This window comes from Penicillium diatomitis (assembly GCF_028827545.1).
Source record: "Penicillium diatomitis strain IBT 30728 chromosome Unknown utg000002l_segment0_segment0, whole genome shotgun sequence".
NCBI lineage: Eukaryota > Fungi > Ascomycota > Eurotiomycetes > Eurotiales > Aspergillaceae > Penicillium > Penicillium diatomitis.
In genome coordinates this window covers 3,321,340-3,336,825 of record NW_026623174.1, presented here as the reverse complement: position 1 = coordinate 3,336,825, position 15,486 = coordinate 3,321,340, and the positions used below count along the sequence as shown (strand labels likewise).

Below are 15,486 nucleotides of genomic sequence, written 5' to 3'. Positions count from 1 at the left end.
CAGGGCTTCCAGCTACATGTCAGCCACGCTGTAGCTTGCACTTTGCAGTAATAAGGAGAGGTGGAAGAGAATTCGAATCAGGCAAACGGTAATGAAGTACTTCCCTCACATGTGAATGCTACTGAATACGGTCCTTGGTAATGAGGAATATGTACAGCTGAACCCACGCAGATCAAAAGGATTCCCTAGTCGTGGGCAAACTCAAATTATATACGAGTCTGGCTAGTATGTTCATACCTAAGTAACAACCACGGGGTCTGTTCGGTGAGTCACTGCGAAAGCACAAAAACTGATCTAGAAAATAAAATAAGATTCATCAAGCCAACATATGAGGCGTTCAAAATACCGACAGAATTGCCGCACACTCCGATTTCGGGAGCATTAGTATATTGGTACATCCTAGAGTGCAAGGCCGGTTCCCTTCCTTGTCCATCGATATAACGCCAACACGGCCTTACGACGGTGTCTAATCTCGCTCGGATTGACAGGTCGACCGCGCGCCTGGGCGACCGCACTTCGCATAACTTGGCGGAAGCTGCGCTGATACTCGGTATTGAGGGTGACTACACAAGATTCAGTGGCCCGGATCATCGTTTCGCACGCGTTGAGAATCCCATCACCGGCTTCCTTTTGCAGCCGCTCCACAATCAGAAGCAGCAGAAAACTGCCTTGCAGGAGCTGAATGCCGAAAAAGTAGGGCATGAAACTGATGTCCGGGTCAAATCGAAGAATTTGCTGAACAGCATCGGCCGCCTCCAGGGCGTGTGAAATGGTGGAAGCAAATGCTGGAGAGGAGGTCCAAAAGTCCTTGTCCTCGATCAGAGAGACTGGGTCCCATTTGCCGACGAGGAGGATATGTAAGACGTGGACGAGGTAAGAGGAGTACGCAATCACGGTCTGGCGATGCCACGAGTACGCTTGCGACAAGGAGGCATCGGACTGCGGATCCGTCCCCGCATACTGATTCAAGAAGGCAGGGTCCGGGTCACTGGTGGCAAAGGTGGTGAGGCTCGCTTTATAAACCTCCAGTTGGCGGAGGACCTCGGAGACATGCATCTCCCAGGCTTCCTTCCCTTGCAGGCGAAGGCCAAGCGTCGGGTGGTTTCGGGCTTGGTTCAAATCGATCAGTTCACCCGTGATGGTCATCAATGGTAAGAAGAACCCTAAAATGGACGGGTCGTGACAGATGAAGTTGGGAAACACGCGCCGTTTATTCAGGCTCCCGGATCGGACGCACTGGGGCCCATCGGCACGAGGGCTGTTCGTGTGTATGTTGCCCGCTTGCCAAGCAGCTTCGTCGAGTGGCAGAAGCAAGTCTTCGCTTTCCGCATCCAGAAGTGCCAGCGGCCGATTGTAACAGAGTGCTAGATGGCGGTCCATAATATACAATAACCACCACGTTCGCCGCCGTTCCTCGCGATGCTCCTCCGTCATAGGCTGGTTACTTCGTGGATTGTGAGCATCCTCGCATACACAGTTCAAGCTTGGACGGGAGGGATTCGAGTAGTCAAACACAGGGCCTTCCGGCGAACTCGCCCAGCCACCCAACGGGTAGCCAAAGGAAGGACTGGACCCATCCGTTTGGTTGTCAATATTGGGCATTACCTCAATTTCTTGATTCAACTTGAGCTCTCGAGCCATCGTGAAAGCCGCGTGCCACCTAGATTGTGCGCGGGTGTGTTAGTCGCGAGGGGTAGATCAAGGTGATGCAACCAATGTGAATCCGTACTCGGATCAGGCTGAACTCACCATCGCATACTCGCTGCTTTCTGCTCACTCGAGGAGATAATAGACGCCACATGTATGTAGGTAATTACGTCGTCCAAACATCCTGCTGGGCCTACCAGGCCCTTGTCGTCACCGGAACCTTGGAACGGGTGATGTGCAGCTGATGCAGAATAGTCTTGCGTCCCGTTGATATTCTCAGTGGGTTCCTGGTCCTTGAAGGACACATGGATCAAAGGTCGCAACAGCCGAATTGTCAACGCACACAAGAACTGGCAGATCTTCCGCCGTTGGAGAGGCGAGATGGAGAGGGAAAAGGCCCGATCGTCCACCGCCGCCACCCACAGCATACTGGCCAGCAAAGCCGGACTGCTTGGTCGCGGACGGTCCGAGCTGAGAAAAGATGCCTTTCGTAAAACATAACAGTGGATGTGATGACAGACGGGATGCATGTGTGTGGAGAAGGAGCTAGTAAAGTACAGTTCGAGAAGATCACACACCAAGCGGCGTGGGAGGTTTGACTCCAGATAGGGCATCACGGGCTCCAGAACGGGATACTTCAGCCCCGGCCGCTTGGTGCTCGTTGATGCGCCTGGCGCCGCATGTGCTGGTGCAGGTACCGGAGAGATCTGCGTCGGTCGTCTCTGCGGGTGCGGTCCCGCCTGATCACCGGAGGTCCAGATATCCCACAGTCGCGGTAAGGGCCCGTCGGCTCCATTGATTCCTCCCAGTATATCGTATGACTCAGGCGAGAGATTTGCATTCGACAGCCATTCTTCCGTAGAATTGCCCTCCTGTCGGGCGGCCGGTGCGGGCCTGGCAGCCAACGTGGGCTGCTGGGGCCGTGAGCCGTCTGCAACGGCTGGTGGGCCACCGTCCACGCTGGCCGCAGAGAGACTGATCGCGTTTGTTTGAGGTGACTGCTGGTTGGAAAGGGACTCGGGAGAGCTCTGTAGCCGACGCGGTAACAGGTCGTGAGGTGCTAGTTTATGCTCCTGGGAATCCTTTCTTGGCGGAAATTGCGAATGCGCGCTGATCTCCTCCTCCTCCTCCTCCTCCTCCTCGACGAGAGCTGTTCGGTTGGAGTTATTGATGAGCTTCGCACGAGCAATCCGCCCGCGCTTGCGCCGCTCACGTGTAAATTCGCAGCTGGTATCACTTCGTAAACATCGAGAGCAGGGAAATGCGCGGTCGCATCGCACTCGACGAACGTGGCAGGCATCGCATGCCACTCGGTTGCGCCGCCAGCGGCGCTTTCCATTTGGAAGGTCAACTGGACCAGGTCCGCCCGAGGGAATTATCTCAGGCTCCCCCAGTTGGGACTCCATGGGCAGTGATGTCTCAAACTGGCATTGGCGAGGACGCAGGATCGCGGTTGGAAGCTGGAGAATGAGAAGATCAGACTGCGGAAACGAGGCGAGGGGAAGATCGGAGATTCTGCATGCGCCCGGAAGTCGACGACTATTGGCGGAAAAGGACAGAGCAGTCCCCCGTGGGGAAGAATTGATCTCTCGAAGCAACGACGACGGAAGCCGTGTAACTTGGAGAGGGGGAAGAAACTGGAGGAGGGGGAACGTCAGGAAGCGAAGGTGTGGTGGAGCTTGAGGCGAGACGACAGATGAGAGCCTAATCGCTTAAACTTTCTTATTGAGATCCGCAAGAAAGAAAAGTTTTGAGTGGGGATCGATGCCGGATATGCAGAGGGTTGTGGTTGAGCAGAACGCGGGGGGACGCACAGGCGTGCCAAAGAGCCGACGTGGAGAGGGTCATTCGGTGGGTTCCAGCGACCGCTTTCGGAGGGAGATCGACTTTGGTACTGAAGTGGGTAATGGTACCGCACTGGCTAACTTACTGTAAGTGTATGAGTATGTACCTACAGTAGTACCTACTACCTCTGTACGATCATGGTAGCCTTGCTGTGAAGGTGAGTTCACCGCAATGAGTTCAAAGTGAGAGTACCTTCTACCTGGTGACATTATGTGTCGAGCATCGAGTAATCTCAAAGTACAAAAGTCGCTGGGCAACAATCGCGGCTGCCGACGCGCTGATCAAAAAGATCTGTTTGTCCACGGGACTCGAGTCGTGTCCACACCTCGTGACCCTCGGGCCCGTCTGCTCGGATGGGAGCCTACGCCGCCGTGAGAACTTCGGGTCCGCCTGTGGCCCGGTAGCTGAGTACTGAGTAGTGTACTGAATACTGAATTGTAAGTACTAAGTAGTGAGCATCAAATGCTACAGACGTACATATGTGGACTTTGGGAGCCAATCCTGCCAATCCCAGAATTAATATCAGCGGACAGACCGGTGGTCGGACTTCGCGATGATGTGAAGCTCTGAACAATTGACACAGAGGGAGGGGGGGGGGGGGGCGGCGAGGCTGGACGCTTCACTTCTGTAAAGCTTCCTTGTATCGGGCTAGAGCCCGACTGCGACTGGCCGAATGGTCGACAATCTGCTTGGGATACCCGTTTTTCTGGGCAGTAGGGCCTGCTCCGCGATGGTACGGGTCGTGGATGGCTTTACCCTGAACATCACGTAGCTCGGGTACCCACTCACGTATATACTCCCCCTCCGGATCAAATTTCTCACTTTGCAGAAGAGGGTTGAAAATACGGAAGTAGGGTTGAGGATCAACACCAGTGCTGGCGCCGAATCCCCATCCGCCATGATTCGACGAGAAATCGCCGTCAACCAAGTATTCCATAAAGTGACGCTCTCCGCGACGCCAGTCGATCAGCATATCCTTGGACAAAAAGGATGCCACGATCATGCGTGCTCGGTTTGACAACCAGGCGGAATGTTTAAGTTGTCGCATGGCTGCATCGACGATGGGGTAGCCGGTCCTGCCGTCACACCAGGTCTGGAACTGCTCTTTGTCGTATTCCCATTCGATGTTTGTGGCTTCAACCTTGAAACACTTGTTCATCCTATGGAGAAAAATTAGTCTATCTGTTATCGCAAGACTCTCGGGCACGGAGCTTCGGCCAGGCAGAAACGGTGGACGGGGAAGAAGAATGAAGGGAGACACAGAGAGAAGGCGCTGGGTCAGAAAGCAGCACTACCTACCCGATGAAAGGCCAGTGTACCAGCACATGGCGATAAAAGTCGCGCCAAGCCACCTCGCTGATCCAGTGCATGTGTCCCTGACTGTTTCGGTCCAGTTGATTCTTGTTGTCTTTCTTAGCCATCGCCACCGCCGTACGCGCACTGAGAACGCCCGAGGCAAAGTAGGGACTAAGGACCGAGGTGGGCTCGCCGGTCAACATGCTCCGGTCCCGCGCATAGTCAGGGCATTTGTCTGCGAGGAACTTCTCCAATCGCTTGCGGCCCTCATGCTCACCAGCGGGGAAGAGCTTTGAGAACCGCTTGGCTTCCTCCTCGGTCACTGTTTTGTTCTTCGGGGCTGCTGGAATCTCGCAGTCGAACAATTTGCCAAACTCCTTGCGAGCGCGGGTGGGATTGGGCTGCGGGTTCTCCGAGAGCTCGAGAAGATCGGGGTTCTCTTTGAGATAGGCTAGCCACCCTTTGAACCAGGGTGTAAACACTGCATACTGTTTGCCGCTCCCTGTCCAAAGGACTCCCGGGGTCACTACACAGGTATCGTGCAGAGGGGTGAAGTCAATGTTGTTCTTGGCACACAGACGAACAACCTTGGCCTCGCGCCGTAACTCGTCCACCTCATACTCGATGTTCGCCCGAAGATGGTTGGCACCCCACTGCTGGCAGAGTTCAAGGATACGATTCGGAATGTTCTTGCGCCTCTCCTGTGTCTCCACATAGAGAGGAATGTCCAGCTGGGCCAGGTCACCCTGAAGCTGACGCAAAGACCGCAGCGTAAAGTCGACACGGGCTGGACTTGTCACATGTGCCGCCCAATCCTCCGGGGAGATAATGTAGACTCCAAGCAAGGGAATCTGGTGTTGCTTAGCGATTTCCGCGGCGGCGTGCAGCGCCCGATTGTCCTGCATTCGCAAGTCGGTCTTGAACCAGTGGACAACGGCGTTGCCCGGCTTCACTGCCTGTCTTGTCTCGGCCGTTTCCTTGCAGGTCCTCTGCAGCAGGTCAATGGGTCGTTCCAGCGTACCGTCATTGTAGGCCATGCAACGTTCATTGCTCATTTCAGGAGGGTAGAATTCACGCTGGACAATGCCAAACTCCTCGGTCTCCTTGGCTTTCGGGTGCGGTTGATGCAGATCCATGGCCTTGCTTTTCTTGGCCTCTCGAGCCGGCGGGGAGGATTTGGAGCCGCTGGATTTGGTCATTTTGCGCTTCTGGGCCATCGACGGAGGAAAAGGAGCAATGGGTGGGGTGAGACGGTAAAATGTTCTTATGGTTAAAGCATCAATGTTTACGCGCTGGTTAGGCGAAGTGAAGCGCAAGCTGGAGGTCACTTGTGTGGCGAGTAGGCGATGGGAAGGTTGAACAAGGAGAAGTCGCGAAGAACGCATCGCACGCGTTCCGTCCGTAATTCGTGGGAGACTGGTTTTTTCCTAGACCCGCTGCCACTGATATCCCCCTTGCGGAGTGTCACAGCTTTTTACTAATTCCATTATTTTTCTTCGGTTCAGGATTGGCATGAGATGAACGCGTCGCTGTTCCTCGATCGCGTCGATCGGAGATCCTGACGTCACAAGATCGGAGATTCAGTTGCGGGAGGGCGGAGCACTGCCTTTAATTCAGGAGGAGGTAGTTCAGTATGCAATTCAACCGCATCAGCCAAAGGCTCCACCGCAGAGTAACTCATTCTCGAGATCTCGACCAAATATAATATCGAGCGTGAGAGAATCATGCTTATTGGAAGATTACAGTGGAGTAGGTTTTCTGTTGGGGCCGGAGTTGGCTCAAATGGTCGACCATGATGATGAGCAGGAGAATCGACACACAAGCAGCAATTGCAACTTCACCTAAAGTCCAGACTGGCCGCACGTAGGTAGGTCGCGACTTCCAGTCACCATGCTCTCTGACTCCATCTCCACGACGGTGCTTCTCGGACCACTAGAATGCCCACTTCTCACAGTCCAATCCCCAAATCCGTGTCCTCGAACCCCCTCCCTCCATCCTGGGTGAATAAGCAGACAGTCAAACTGCCGCTAGATATCTGTTTCGACTGTCCGGTTGAAAGAGATCTCTTCGGGTGAGCCTTTGAGCAGATACCTGGTGTGAGTGCATCCCGTGGGCAGAAGAGTCAAGCTTTTAACTTGAAGAAATCGTATGGCGAAGAGGCCCGGACTCTGCAGCACTATACCTTAAAGGTATGTCATCCACGAATCTTGATGCCGAAGAAGAAAGTTCGCAGATTTCCACCTGATAGCGTGGCCAAGCGTCCCGCTCTCGGTGATAGAACACATCACTAGAGGATCGATGCTTCGCTCGTCTGGATTCAAGAAATATTGTTAGACATCATCTATGTAAAGCAGACCCATCCCAGGTTATCGTAAGGGAGACCGACGCATATGACGTGAGACATGTGACATGAGTTCATGTGATCATAACTGAACCTGCTTACTGTAGTAGGTCTCTCTAGTTATATATGACTTCCATATATTACTATGAGCTACAACCTTGCGGTGTGGTCCTAGACCTACCGAGATCTGAATCAAGTCTCATCTCATGTGCTTACAGCAGATTGAAACTTCTGTTACCTAGTAGGCTAGTACTAATACTCAATACTTAGCGTGGTTCCATTTGGGTCCAGGACAAACCACATAGTGATGCTGCGGGATCTTGCCAGAGCACCTACTTCCAATGCTCGATGCTTTGAATGTAAGGAGGTATGATAATACCACATGCTACCAGCTGATCAGAGCACCGAAATAAAACTCCCAGCACTTATATGAGAAGCAACTTCTCGTTCCACTCCAATTTGTAATCATTTATTTGTATGGCATGTGATACTGCCGTCTCACCGCAGTCCATAGCCTACCTAGATAGACCGTCTCCTCGCTAGTCAATCTCATCCCTCTCACACATACTACAGCTGCACCTACCTCTGTAAGTATAGATCATCAGATAGGTATGGATGCCATGTAGTACCTTCTCGCGGTACTACTAAGGTAGTCCATTCATTCAGTCATTGCATAGTCAAGTTTTTTGACGACGATTGAATTAAATGAAGTGGCTGCTCGACGGCACAATGTACCTAGTTTTACGTCCAACTGCTAATCGTTTCTAATCTACTGCATGACTCGCCCGTACAGTCATGACCCAGGTTGATTAAGCTTGATTGATTTTACCGAACCTAATGTGTCCTTCCCAAACCGCACCTGATGTCAAACATAGCTCTCCCTCCTGGCTCCCGCACAGTACGCCCGTCGCCTTGGTAGCCACCCAGCACCAGACTAGTGACCTCCGGATGAGGCGATTCCCCTGTACTTTGGTTCAGTCAACGGGATGCTGGCCGTAAGAATATCCACGGATCCATCATAGACGATCGATCTAGCCCCCACCCTCCTTGGATCGCGATCGAGGCTCAGCCCGGGGGCGACAGTTGGAGAGCTCCCTTCAACCAACGCTGAAGCTGGAAGCTCGAGCCACAGGCGAGGTGCGAACGCAGCCTGTCACTTGAAATGAACCTATACATGTTTCAAAATCCGAGATCCCTTATCTCTGGGAGAAATGAGGTGCAGGTCAACTTCAACTGGCTCATGTTCTTCCGAGATCTAGATGAAATACGGATCGCGTATGGTCGCGTCTAATGTACATGTACCAATCTTCTTCGGGCATGATGAACCGACCTTGAGTGAAAGGGCTGTGTACCTACCTACCTCGAGCTGGTAACTGGATACCTATACTAGTAATGATGATCCCCACTCCCATCTATATCGGGTGGAATGAGGCGTGTAGGATGAGTCGACTCTTGATCTTTCCAACCTAATATTCCACTTCTTTCTACCCTCTACCTAGTAAGTTACCAGATGAGAGTTCCCTTTCTCAATCTTTCGTTGGACATAGAGTGCCATTGCCCTGGGTCAACATTCTTCCAATTTTGGTTGCTCTCCTCCAGACTCCAGCGTAACAAAGTTCGCCATGTATCCAGACCGAACTTTGAGAAACGCCTCCCACTCCAAGACTCTCATCCTTCCAGCTCTTCAATCCTTTTCGCCCACCCCCACGGTCTATCTAGGTCCAGCCACCGGGTGTCAATCTCCATGGCAATCGCTCACCCCGTAGCAAATCAATTCACTTGAGTCGAGAGTGTCTATTGAACTTCGGTGGCGCCCTGCGCAAGGGTGACGTTTTCCAACGGTATTGTTTTGGTCGACCACGCCAGCCACTCACCCGGCAAACCGTCGCCATCGCCATCGCCATCGTATCTAAGTTGAGCCACTCACCCTTTCTTTCATGGAAAATGGGATGAATGGATCTCCTGATCCTTCGGTATCTATCTTTAATCTCCTGTCACCCACCCGGGCCCCTTACCTGGACCTTACCTCAACCACCGGCTATCTGTCAGATGGTTATTGCCAAGACCTTCTGAGGTCACTACATTCATACGTTGGCTCTTGGTGACTCGGCGATGTCTCCTCTTCCCTATTCACTCGCCGTCTTCGATTACTTTCATAGTCATCAATCTTGGGAGCAATGTATCCTCTTCACCCATGTCTTCTAATGCCTCCGGCTTCACGGCCGCGCTGCTGAAGCCAAACTCCCCGACGGCGCCCGCGCGCACACAGGTCTTCGCGGCCTTTGCCGCGGTGGCCTGGTACAATGCTATCGAGCTCACCGTGATATGCTTCATGTCCTTCAAGCGTCGACATGGCTGTTACTTCTGGAGCTTGCTGGTGGCATCTCTATGTATCATCACGCACTGTCTAGGCGCCGTCCTGCTGTTCTATCCGACCGGGGCGAACCCCTACTTTTGCGTCACACTCATGTCCCTGAGTTGGTATGGCATGGTGACCGGTCAATCCCTCGTCCTGTGGTCCCGTCTGCACCTGGTCGTGCACAATTATCGAATCATCTGGGGAGTCCTGTGCATGATCGTGGTCGATGCCGTCCTCTTGCATGTCCCCACGACAGTGCTCCTGTACGGCACGATCGCCACCCCCGTCGGCCCTTGGACTCGCGGATACGGCATCATGGAGCGCATTCAACTGGTCGGGTTCTGCATTCAGGAACTGATCATCTCCGGTATCTACATCTGGGAAACGGTCAAACTGCTCAAGCTTCGACCGCAGGGTCGGTCCTCGGGCATCCTGCACACCCTGCTCACCATCAACATACTCATATTGTTCCTGGACATCGCGGTCGTCCTGATTGAGTACATCGGTTTCTATGCCGTGCAGGTCCTCTTCAAACCTGTCGTCTACAGCATCAAACTCAAGCTCGAGTATGCGATTCTTGGGAGATTGGTGGCGATTGCTCAGCCCGCTCAGACCGACCATTACGAAGATATCCCATCCAGCGCGCGGGATGTCAATTCGCTGCCGTCGTCGCAGGAAACACCGCCTCATCCGCCGGTTGCCCAACGTCCGAATCCCCGTCGCCTATATAGTTTCCCTTGGTACCGAGAAAGCTCTATTCATTCGCCATATGCATCACCGTGATCAGGCCCGAAGCAGCGACGGTTTGACTTATGTCCCGGTTGATGCTTTTGTTGCGAGCTGCTGTACTGTAATTCTTGTGCTATGAACTTCCTGTCGAGAGATTCAACGACATAATAGCCCAAGACGGGCACAGTGTGCGATACAAGATATGCACCGCCAGATTGCATCGATTGAATGAATAATTCGCATCGTCTCTCAAATGACCAGCTAATTTCAAGTAGAACCAGTATCGGATAGCGACCTCTGTTCGGAAAATGAAGCATAAATTTCTCTGACTTTGACTTCATTGGATTGCTCACAATTGCTCACTTCATCAACACTCGGTGTTGTGTTGGATTATATTTAGTCTCTTTCCACGCCTACTTCATGGCACCGTCGTTCCACGCTGATCAATCTTCTCCTCATTTCCCTCCTCCATCCATTCCTTAGGCGGAGCCGTCACCTCGTAATTCCATCCCTGGGGATCGGCAATGGAGCCGGACTGGATGCCACGCAGGGTCTGCAACAATTTCACACAAACCTCGCCGCCTTGCGCCTGCTCGCCACAGTTATACCCAAACTTATCCCCTTCAGAGCGCATCGTGATACTCCGAATTGGCACGAGAGCAGCCGCTGTACCCGCAGCGATCACCTCGTCGAACTGACTCAGCTCCTCGTATCGCACCTGGCGCTTCTCGACCTCGTACCCCAAGTGACGGGCAATATCTCCCACCGATCCAGCCGTGACAGAGTCGATGGCGTTTCGACTATCCGGCAGCACAACGGTCACTCTATCGCCCGTGCGCTTGACGCCAATAAAGGCGGACGTGGAAAACTCGTCGATCTCGCTTCGTGTGGCGCTATCTAGGTGCAAAGTGATGCCAAACCCGTCCCGCCGAGCGCGATCACTGTGGCGGAGGACAGGTGCATAATTGCCTCCCACCTTGGCATTACCCGTGCCATGAGGAGCCGAACGATCAAAGTCCTCCAGGATCAGCGCGTCCACCGCACTCGCTCCGTGGTAAACTCCCGTCGGCATCACAAACACTGCCAATGTATATCCGTCGGGGGGTGTCAACCCCAGTTGAGCCGAGGATCCAAACAACAATGGACGGACGTACATGGCGGCACCGGACTCGAATGGAGGGACAAACTCAGCATTCGCTCCGACGGCAAGTCGCACGCAGTCTAGGAAGAGGCTCTCGGGCACCGGAGGGATCGAGACCACCTCGGCGGAATGCTGCATGCGCTTGGCATTGCGGTCGGGTCGAAAGATGGTGATCTTGCTGTTCTCGGCGTGGCGAAACGCCTTTAGACCCTCGTAGACTTGTTGGCCGTAGTTGAGGCCGGGGGCCATGCCGTGAATCGAGAGGTAGGGGGAGCGAACGAATCGTGGAGCGGACCATTGACCATTGCCAGACTGCGAGTAATGGCATTCCACATGGCCATTGACTGTCGGGCGGATGGTGGGAGATTTCGGTCAGCCAAATTGTTCGGTATGTTATGGCTTTCTTTGCACGTTTGGCCCGCGACTTGGAGGGGCGGGGTGCTTCAATCATGTAATAATCACGTACCATCCCGGACTTTGAATCCAATGTCTTGCCAATCGAGCGCTGCTGGAGGGGGCGGGAACATGATGAAAATAGAGCACGTGTGATGGCGGTGCGAATATTTTAAGGCAAATTGAGCTGGTTGCAAAGAAGGGCAAGAAAGATGGACGAAGTGATCGACGTGACGCAGTGGACGTTGCGGGGACATGAGGGGCACGACCCGTCGATTTATACCTACTTTTGGTTAGAGTTTGGAGCCCTCCCACTGCATGATTAAGGTAAGAGTGCTTCGTTACTTAGCGGAAGGGCATGAGTAAGTTTGAGGAAACAGCGGTGACCCTCGCTGATTCAGGGTACACTGACTTCTTGTGCAAGGCACCCCCCCCCCCCCGGACAGGATATCGATCTTGTCTCATGCAGTACTGCCCAGTCGGGGCTGGAATGGGCAGATACAGCGTGCATGGCTCCTACAATCGACCTATGATTGCCGGGCTCTTTTCGAGACTGTCTACCTTCCACTTGGCGCTGACTCGTACTTGAATCGGCGGATGGCTCAGTCCACAAGAGTGCATTGGGCTATATTTTGTCAAGAGCTATCCGATAGCCTGGAACTATTCAATGCTGATGGTCTCCTGCCCCCCACTTATATCGAACGGTGAGACTGTCCCATCGAACCAAGTGTTTCAGAAAGGGAACGAGATCAAGAATTCCGATTCTTTGCGACGGAAAGTGCCCCATTCCACTTCGTCTGGTCCAGATCCTTTGGTTTCGCTCAAATATCGGGGTCTAGGGTATGCATCGTCCTCATGTGTGGTGTCAACTATAGATCATTGACACCCCGAGCTTCATTCCGCGTCCTCGTCCGTACAGAGTCCCCCCAGCTCTGGACCAAGCTCCTACGCCAGCCACTGGCCCTCGGTCACTTTGCCCCGCCGTGCAACCTTCCTCGTAGTCATCCGTGCTCGTAGTTTATATTACGAGACTCGCCGCGATGACCTTGTCCTTTCATCTCTTCTCGGAGCCTTTTTGGGCGACTCCGATGCCCTGAGAAGTGTCGGCAATGCCGCTTTCTCCGATTTAGCACCTCGTGCGGCTGCCGCACTGCGGAGGTAAGGCTTGTTGACATGTCTGTGATTGCCAGTCAAGTTAGTTTCGCAGGCCAGATAGCAAAGGAGAACTATTGGGGTAGAGCAGCTTACCCGTTGAGTCGCCTGCTGAAACAATCCCCAGTCGGCAGTTTCGAGGAGGACCTTGCTGAGCGGGTCAACTTGTGAAAGGACGCATCCGACTTCAGGCTCTTTTCCCTGGTGATCCGGATTTCGAGGGAAGAAGGAGGTCGCTTGGTCTTTGTCAACTTGGCATGGTGCGCAATGTCGCTCCCTTCGCTTTCGGTCAAGATTTCTTCACCGGAAGTGAAACTCTCAGGGAGTCTGTCGGCGATCGTGGAGCTGCCGGTGGACTGAGCTTCTCGAGTGGTATCCTTGGTGGCGGTTGAGATGACGTCCGTACAGTCACCATTGATGCACACCATGACACCGGTGCTCTCGGGAGTCACATCCTTGGGCTCGTCCTTGCAATCAGAGCCGTGGTGAGAGGCCGTAGCTGGCGAGCGGCCGGCCGGAGAAGTAGGGATCTTGATCTTTGCACCACCCTTCGGTAACAGGCCCGCTTTCATGGGCTCATTCTTCTGAGGGGGTTGGAGATCCCCATTCTCGATAGCAGGGTCCTCAAGGTTGGGAATCTCGGGGACAAGCAGGCTGCCTTCGGCCTTCATCTTCCGGACTTTGTCTCGGCGTCGATCAAGCCGCTTGCGCATGGCGCTCAACAGCCTCTTCCGCTGGGCGGGATCCCGACCAGTCTCGCCCTCGATCTTGGTCAGCTCTTTGGAGATTTGGAGCATCTCGTTCAGAGTGACGCGCGCCTGCTTGGTGAACGTGGCCTTTTGCTGCCGTTCAATGCCACGAAGCTCAGGGAGAAGTGACGACCATTTGAAGGATGGTGTGGACGACGAAGTCTTTGAGACAGGCTTGGGGGGGGACGTCATCTCGTCATCTGAGATCTCCTGCCGAGGTGGTTCGGCGTCGTGGTTTTGAGCCAAGGCACGTTCCGGGGCCGATGAGGTGCTCAAGCGCGCTTGAAGTTGTCGTTGGCCAAAGGAAGGCGCGTCATCGGGGGGCTGTGAGGGCATCCCCTCACGGAAGCGAAAGGGCGATGAGAACCGTGGTCGGGGAGGCGGCGGCAAGAATTGTGACCCCAGGCCTTCACCGGTTGACGGACGAAGACTCTGAAGCTGTCTTCGGTAGCCCGGGCTGGCAGTGATTCCAAGCCCAAGGCCCCTTGTAGAAGAGCCACCAGACACCGTACTGGTGTTGCGTCTGTGTCCAGAAGGACAAGCGAATGAAGGCACCCGCATAGCGCCGTAACAGCACGGGGTGATCGTCTTCGTTGAGAACACTTGGGTCTCGCATGATTTCGACGACGAATCGCCGCCAGTGCTACCGGACAGTCTGCGTCGTTTGGCGCCTTGCTCTGGCGTTCTTGGCTGCGCCTGGTCGATTTTGGTGATCCCCTCCATTGCGTCGGTGGGGGTGGTCGACTCGCAAATCTCCTCAATAAGTTTGCGCTTGGCCGGTCGAGAGGTGCCTTCAACTACTTCAACCAGAGGAGCAGTAGCCCCTTGGCAGCGACAAAGGATGACGGAAGGGACGGTGGCCTCCGGAATAACCGTTACAGTGCCGCGCTGGTCGAATCCTTCGAGGGCTGCACGGCCTCGGTCGAGCCAGACGTCGGCGACTGTGGAGCGCAGGGAGAAGCGCGCGTGGGGAAAAGCCTTGTTGATCAGTCGGCCGACACATAAAGGCCTATATGATATTCTAGTCAGCGAAAATTCAGGTTCTATCTGCGTTTGAATCAGTAGGGAATTAAAAACTCACCCCTCGAGGGGCCAAACATCTTTCCACTGGTCTTGAATCATCACGGTCAACTGCTGGACTGACATGGTTTCAGGATCTTTGACAACTATCAGCATGGCACGGGTGCCCTCTGCATCGCTGTTATCCTGGCCTCTTCCTCGGCCGTCTACTGCGGCTTGCGAGGGACTGTGAGAGGCGGACCAGCTATCCCCAGAGGCGACCTCTACGGTCAACCGAAGGATGAGTTGCGAATGCATGGTGATTTTACTATAAGTGAATCACCAGCAGGGAAAGGAAGGGAGGTAGATATGGTTCTCTTCTTTTAGAGAGACCAGGGAGAAGGGGGGGGGGGGGGTGAGAGAAGAGGAAAGAGAGAGAGGAAAGGAACGGAAAGAAAAGATAGGAGAAGGAAAGAGAAAAAGGGAAAGAAAGAGACAAGAAAGAGGAAGACAAGGAACAGGAGACAGGGGAGAGAAAGGAGACGAGAGAGACGAAGGGAAGGCTCGTAACCGTTAGGGTGGTGGAAACGGAAACGGACGAGGAAGAGCAGAAGAGATGAAATAGAGAGTCATGAAAAAGAGAGGAAAGAGAGGCAGAATTGAAGTGAAGGAAAGTTCCGGATCCTGATATTTTGAAGTGACAAACATCTAGGCAGCATGATGAGTAGAGGGAAAGACACCGTTCCTCGACAGAAGCCTACAAACGCAGGCTGAGAGTAAACAACTGCCTGGAACGTCCAACCAATGTAACTCAGGAATAGGCAAACGAACAAAC

The 15,486-nt window shown here is 53.7% G+C and overlaps 5 protein-coding genes across 5 annotated transcripts; 1 reads left to right on the top strand and 4 right to left on the bottom strand.

The window, feature by feature from the left end:
• Positions 1 to 399: 399 nt before the first annotated feature.
• Positions 400 to 3,053, bottom strand: N7539_002248 (Arabinanolytic transcriptional activator araR; the record flags this gene model as incomplete). The annotated part of the gene is made up of 2 exons (XM_056931851.1): positions 400 to 1,660; positions 1,750 to 3,053. 2 exons carry the CDS (start codon positions 3,051 to 3,053, stop codon positions 400 to 402), a joined length of 2,565 nt encoding a protein of 854 aa, XP_056793882.1.
• Positions 3,054 to 4,111: 1,058 nt separating this feature from the next.
• N7539_002247 (deoxyribodipyrimidine photo-lyase PHR1) lies at positions 4,112 to 6,005 on the bottom strand (the record flags this gene model as incomplete). The annotated part of the gene is made up of 2 exons (XM_056931850.1): positions 4,112 to 4,652; positions 4,792 to 6,005. 2 exons carry the CDS (start codon positions 6,003 to 6,005, stop codon positions 4,112 to 4,114), a joined length of 1,755 nt encoding a protein of 584 aa, XP_056793881.1.
• Positions 6,006 to 9,323: 3,318 nt separating this feature from the next.
• On the top strand, positions 9,324 to 10,271 carry N7539_002246 (uncharacterized protein; the record flags this gene model as incomplete). Its single annotated transcript, XM_056931849.1, has 1 exon — positions 9,324 to 10,271. One exon carries the CDS (start codon positions 9,324 to 9,326, stop codon positions 10,269 to 10,271), a length of 948 nt encoding a protein of 315 aa, XP_056793880.1.
• A 364-nt stretch (positions 10,272 to 10,635) lies between these two features.
• N7539_002245 (branched-chain amino acid aminotransferase) lies at positions 10,636 to 11,885 on the bottom strand (the record flags this gene model as incomplete). Its single annotated transcript, XM_056931848.1, has 2 exons — positions 10,636 to 11,702; positions 11,825 to 11,885. 2 exons carry the CDS (start codon positions 11,883 to 11,885, stop codon positions 10,636 to 10,638), a joined length of 1,128 nt encoding a protein of 375 aa, XP_056793879.1.
• Positions 11,886 to 12,995: 1,110 nt separating this feature from the next.
• On the bottom strand, positions 12,996 to 14,969 carry N7539_002244 (uncharacterized protein; the record flags this gene model as incomplete). The annotated part of the gene is made up of 2 exons (XM_056931847.1): positions 12,996 to 14,661; positions 14,734 to 14,969. 2 exons carry the CDS (start codon positions 14,967 to 14,969, stop codon positions 12,996 to 12,998), a joined length of 1,902 nt encoding a protein of 633 aa, XP_056793878.1.
• Between the last annotated feature and the right edge of the window lie 517 nt (positions 14,970 to 15,486).